This window comes from Gossypium hirsutum, chromosome A10 (assembly GCF_007990345.1).
Source record: "Gossypium hirsutum isolate 1008001.06 chromosome A10, Gossypium_hirsutum_v2.1, whole genome shotgun sequence".
Lineage (NCBI taxonomy): Eukaryota > Viridiplantae > Streptophyta > Magnoliopsida > Malvales > Malvaceae > Gossypium > Gossypium hirsutum.
Genome location: NC_053433.1, coordinates 72,167,936 through 72,172,910, shown reverse-complemented (window position 1 = coordinate 72,172,910; position 4,975 = coordinate 72,167,936). Strand labels below are relative to the sequence as shown.

Here is a 4,975-nt window from a genome sequence, read left to right as displayed (position 1 = left end):
TATGTAATTCCTCATGATTTGACCATAACGTCTAGACCGGGTATAGGATGTTATACAGAATATTATACACCCTAATGACATGTCATTTGCATCCTAGTGGTTCACTAAGTTTGTATGGTCCTCAATTCATATTCACTCCATTTCATTCCTTTGTACATCACCATATACATTCTTATATATGCTCATAATCATCAGTTATACCTTACATTACAATTTAGTCCTTCCAATACTCAAAGTCATTATTTGTAACGCCTCAAATTTTTTATTTTCGGCTTTTTACGATTTTCGGGCTTGAAAGTGTCTGAATTTGTGGTTCGTGTTATTTTGGCTTAAATGTATGTTGGGTTAAGTAATTATCAGCTCTGGGGTGTGTTTGGGAGGTCCTAAGTTCAGGCTGTAACTTGGGCTAAATTTGGGTTTTTAATTGAATTAAGCATGACTTGAGGTCAGTGGGCTTATAAGGAATTGTTGGTAAAAACTTAACAGAATAGGCCTGCTGGTCTAGTGGTTAAGTGACAAGGGATTACGCTCAGGGTTAGGGGTTTAATTCCCTGTAGTAGCGTTAGCATTATTTTTGCTGCAAGTTTCAGTAAGCGTTGACCTTCATTAAAATTCTGAGTTGTGGGCTTTAAGGGAAGAACCTAGGGTTATCTTTTTGTTCCTCCTTTCTGGCAAAATAGTTGATGGGTCTGGATGCCTTCATTAAAATGCTTCGAATTTTGGAGAGGGTTGCTGGGGATAATGTTAGATCTGGAGGCCGTGGGTCGGTTATAGAACGACTCCGGTCGAATGGGGTTGAGATATTTAGGGGCATTGTTGGAGTTGCTTCGAGTCTGGCCGAGTATTGGATGGAGGCCACAGAGCGCATAATGGATGATTTGGATTTTACTGATAAGTAGAAACTCAGGGGGACTGTGTCTCTGCTTCGCGATGAGGCATACCAGTGGTGGTTGACCGTTAAGGAGGGTACTTAGCCTAATAGGTTGACTTGGGAGTTGTTTAAGACCACTTATCAGATTAAGTATGTGGGAGCTAGCTACACTGACGCTAGGCGACATGAGTTTCTAAATCAGATTAAGTATGCGAGGGGCATGGTGACGAATGAGTATGAGCGTTGTGTTTGATTTGAGGATGGTCTTCAGGATAGTCTGCGAGTTCTGATAGCTCCTTAGAGGGAGCGGGATTTCTCAGTCTTGGTCGAGAAGGCCAAGATAGCCAAGGAGGTGAAGCGCTCTGAGCGTCAAAACTATGAGAAAGGGAAAGTAAAGAGGGATTCTGAGTCTACTGGTTCTGGGATGAGGCCTAAGAAAAAAGCCAGGACTGACGGGTCCGTTAGAGTTGGGCCTACTGTTGCACCTGCTGGGGTGGCGATCTGCCAGCTATGTAATAGACGCCATCCAAGCGAGTGTTGGAGATCTACTGACGCTTGTTTGAGGTGTAGATCAATTGAGTATCGAGTTAAGGATTGTCCACTGAGGGGTAATCACGTGCAAGCTCTGATTGTTGAGACTATGTAGTCGCCGAGAGGAGTACAGCAGCCACCTAGGGGCCGAGGACATGCTAGGGGTGGTAATGGTTTGGGGCGATGTTAAAGAGCATCTGGCAGAGGTGTTGGGCCGACTGAGGTGAGGCAGCCTGCACTTGTCTATGCGGCACATCGTCGTGAGGATAGAGATGCTCCAGACATCATCACGGGTACATTTTTTATTCTTAATGTACCTTATATTACACTAATTAACATAGGCTCTACGCATTCTTATGTTGTATGTCCTGTGTCTGAGACCTTGGGGATTTCGCATGAGAGTACTTCTAGCGAGATTTCTATGGTGAGTCCGTTGGGGCAAACCATTAGGGTTAGTAAGTTGTTCAGGGACGTTCTTTTGGAATTCCAAGGGACAATATTTTTGGCTGATTTGATGGGACTTCTGTTTGGGGAGTTTGACCTAATTCTTGGTATAGACTGGTTGGTGAAGCATCGTGTAAGTCTGGATTATGCTGAAAAGATGGTGGTTCTGAGGACTGAGGAGGATAAAGAGGTATTCATGATTGGAGAACGACAGAGTAATTTGAGCAATGTGATATCTGCGTTGGTAGCAGAGAAGCTGGTGAGGAAAGGACGTGAGGCATACTTGGCCTGCATCAGTGTTTCTGATTCTGTGAACTCTTCGGTTAAGGACATCTGTACTGTGAAAAACTTTCCAGATGTTTTTCCCGTGGAATTACCAGGATTACCTCTGAGCCGTGAGGTAGAATTTGGGATTGAGTTGATTCCTGGTACGACTCCAGTGTCTATCGCCCCTTATCGAATAGCACCGAAGGAGCTGGCAGAACTGAAGGCTCAAGTTCAAAAGCTGTTAGATCGTAAGTTTATTCATCCTAATGTGTCTCTATGGGGAGTACCGGTTTTGTTCGTAAAGAAGAAGGATGGTATAGTGAGGATGTGTATTGACTACCATCAATTGAACAAGTTGACGATTAAGAATAAATACCTACTTCCGAGGATAGACGATTTATTCGATCAGTTCAGAGGGGCTTCTGTATTCTCTAAAATTGATCTGCGATCAGGATATCATCAGTTGAGAGTAAATGAGGCCAATGTGTAAAAGACGGTATTTAGGACTCGGTATGGACATTACAAATTCCTAGTTATGCCCTTTGGGTTAACTAATGCACCAACAACATTTATGGACTTGATGAATCATGTGTTTCAGCCCTACTTAGATCAATTTATGGTAGTGTTGATCGACAACATCTTGGTATACTCTAGGACGGAGGATGAGCACGATAGGCATTTGCGGGTGGTTTTACAGATTCTTCGGGAGGAACAGCAAAATGCGAAGTTTATTAAGTGTGAGTTCTGGCTTCGAGAAGTGACCTTTTTGGGACATGTAGTTTCTGTATAGGGGATTAGAGTGGATCCTCGTAAGGTTGAGGTGGTGTTGGATTGGAAATAGCCGAAGAGTGTGTCAGAGGTTTGCAGTTTTTTGGGTCTGGCAGGTTATTACCGATGCTTCGTAGAAGGGTTCTTGTTGATTGCTACGTTATTGACTAAGTTGTTGCGCAAAGGAGTTCCTTTTGTTTGGACTGTCGTACAGCAAGAGAGCTTCAAGAAGCTCAAAACAGTTTTGACTCAGGCTCCAGTTCTGATTCAGCCTGAACTTAGTAAGGACTTTGTGGTTTACAGTAATGCGTCACATGTGGGTTTGGGTTGCGTCTTGATGCAAAACGGTAAAGTAGTTGCCTATGCGTCTCGACAGCTGAAGACTCACGAGGCTAATTATCCAATGCATGATTTGGAGTTGGCTACAGTTTTCTTTACATTAAAGATTTGGAGGCACTATCTGTACAGTGAGAGGTGTACCATCTACACTGATCAAAAGAGCCTCAAGTATCTCCTCACTCAGAAGGAGTTAAATTTTAGGCAACGACAATGGGTTGAGTTGCTTAAGGACTACGATTGCAGTATTGAGTATCACCCTAGAAAGGCTAATGTGGTGGCTGACGCATTAAGCCGTAGGGCTGTGGCCGATTTGATAGTGTTGTTCGCCCGACTACGTCTTTATGCTGATGGGAGTCTCCTGGCTGAGTTGTGGGTTAGGCCGATGTAGCTGGGTCAGATTAAGGATAAGTTGTTAGGAGATGAGTCTCTTCAGTTATAATTTCGTCAAGATAAGACTGGGACAACCACTAATTTTAGGATTGACAGTGATAGGGTGTTGCATTTCCGAGATAGGATCAGTGTACCTGATGATGAGAATTTGAGGATGTGGATTCTGAGGGAGGCGCATAGTAGCCCTTACGCTATGCATCCTGAGGGTAAGAAAATACATAGGGACCTTCGAGAGTTGTACTGGTGGCCAGGGTTGAAACGTGAGGTGACAGAATTTGTTGCTCGTTGTTTGACTTGCCAGCAGGTTAAGGCTGAGCATCAGTTACCTTCAGGTTTGCTACAGCCAGTGAAAATACCGATGTGGAAATGGGAGCGAGTAACGATGGATTTCGTTAGTGGGTTGCCTCTAACACCCACTAAGAAGGATTCTGTTTGGGTCATCGTGGATCGATTGGCCAAGTTTGCATATCTCATTCCTGCTAGGACGGACTTCTCCTTGCAAAAGCTGGCTAAGCTCTACATTTCCTAGATAGTGAGGTTGCATGGGGTTCTTGTTTCGATCATCTCCGATAGGGATCCTCGTTTTACATCTCGATTTTGGTAGAAACTCCATGAGGCTTTGGGTTCTCATCTTAACTTCAGTATTGCTTTTCATCCTCAGACAGATGGTCAGTCAGAGAGGGTGATTCAGGTACTGGAGGATATGTTGAGGGGTTGTGTTATGGATTTCTTAGGTAGTTGGGAGGAGTACCTGCCGTTGGCAGAGTTCGCTTACAATAACAGCTATCAGTCTAGTATTCAGATGGCACCGTATGAGGCACTATATGGACGTAAGTGTCGCACTCCCCTGTGCGGGACTGAGTTAGGTGAGCAACGTATTCTGGGTTTGGAGTTAGTATCAGAGACTGAGGATAAGGTCCACTTGATTCGGGATCGACTGAAAGCGGCTTCTGATAGATAGAAGTCCTATGCAGATTTGAAAAGGAAGGACATCGAGTATTCTGTGGGAGACATGGTTTTCCTTAAGGTCTCGCCATGGAAAAAGGTTCTGAGGTTTGGTCGTAAGGGCAAGTTGAGTCCTCGATTTATTGGACCGTACCGAATTTTGAAGCGAGTGGGACCAGTCGCATATCAATTAGAGCTTCCTCCAGAGTTGGATCGTATACACGACGTGTTTCATGTGTCAATGTTGAGACACAATTGCTCCGATCCTACTCACATTGTGCTTGTAGAGGAGATTGAGGTTAGACCGGATCTGACATTCGAGGAGGAGCCGGTTTAGATTTTGGATCGTAACATTAAGGTACTACCTAGGAAGTCTATTCCCTTAGTGAAGGTGCTGTGGCGGAGTCATAGCACTGAGGA

At 44.3% G+C, this 4,975-nt stretch overlaps 1 protein-coding gene across 1 annotated transcript; it reads left to right on the top strand.

Annotated features, from left to right (window-relative positions):
- Window positions 1–683: 683 nt before the first annotated feature.
- LOC107915527 (uncharacterized) lies at window positions 684–4,214 on the top strand. The gene is made up of 8 exons (XM_041078542.1): window positions 684–895; window positions 1,175–1,513; window positions 1,607–1,695; window positions 1,744–2,427; window positions 2,737–2,850; window positions 2,998–3,604; window positions 3,698–3,986; window positions 4,140–4,214. The coding sequence occupies exons 1-8, from the start codon at window positions 684–686 to the stop codon at window positions 4,212–4,214; spliced, it is 2,409 nt and encodes an 802-aa protein (XP_040934476.1).
- Window positions 4,215–4,975: the final 761 nt, after the last annotated feature.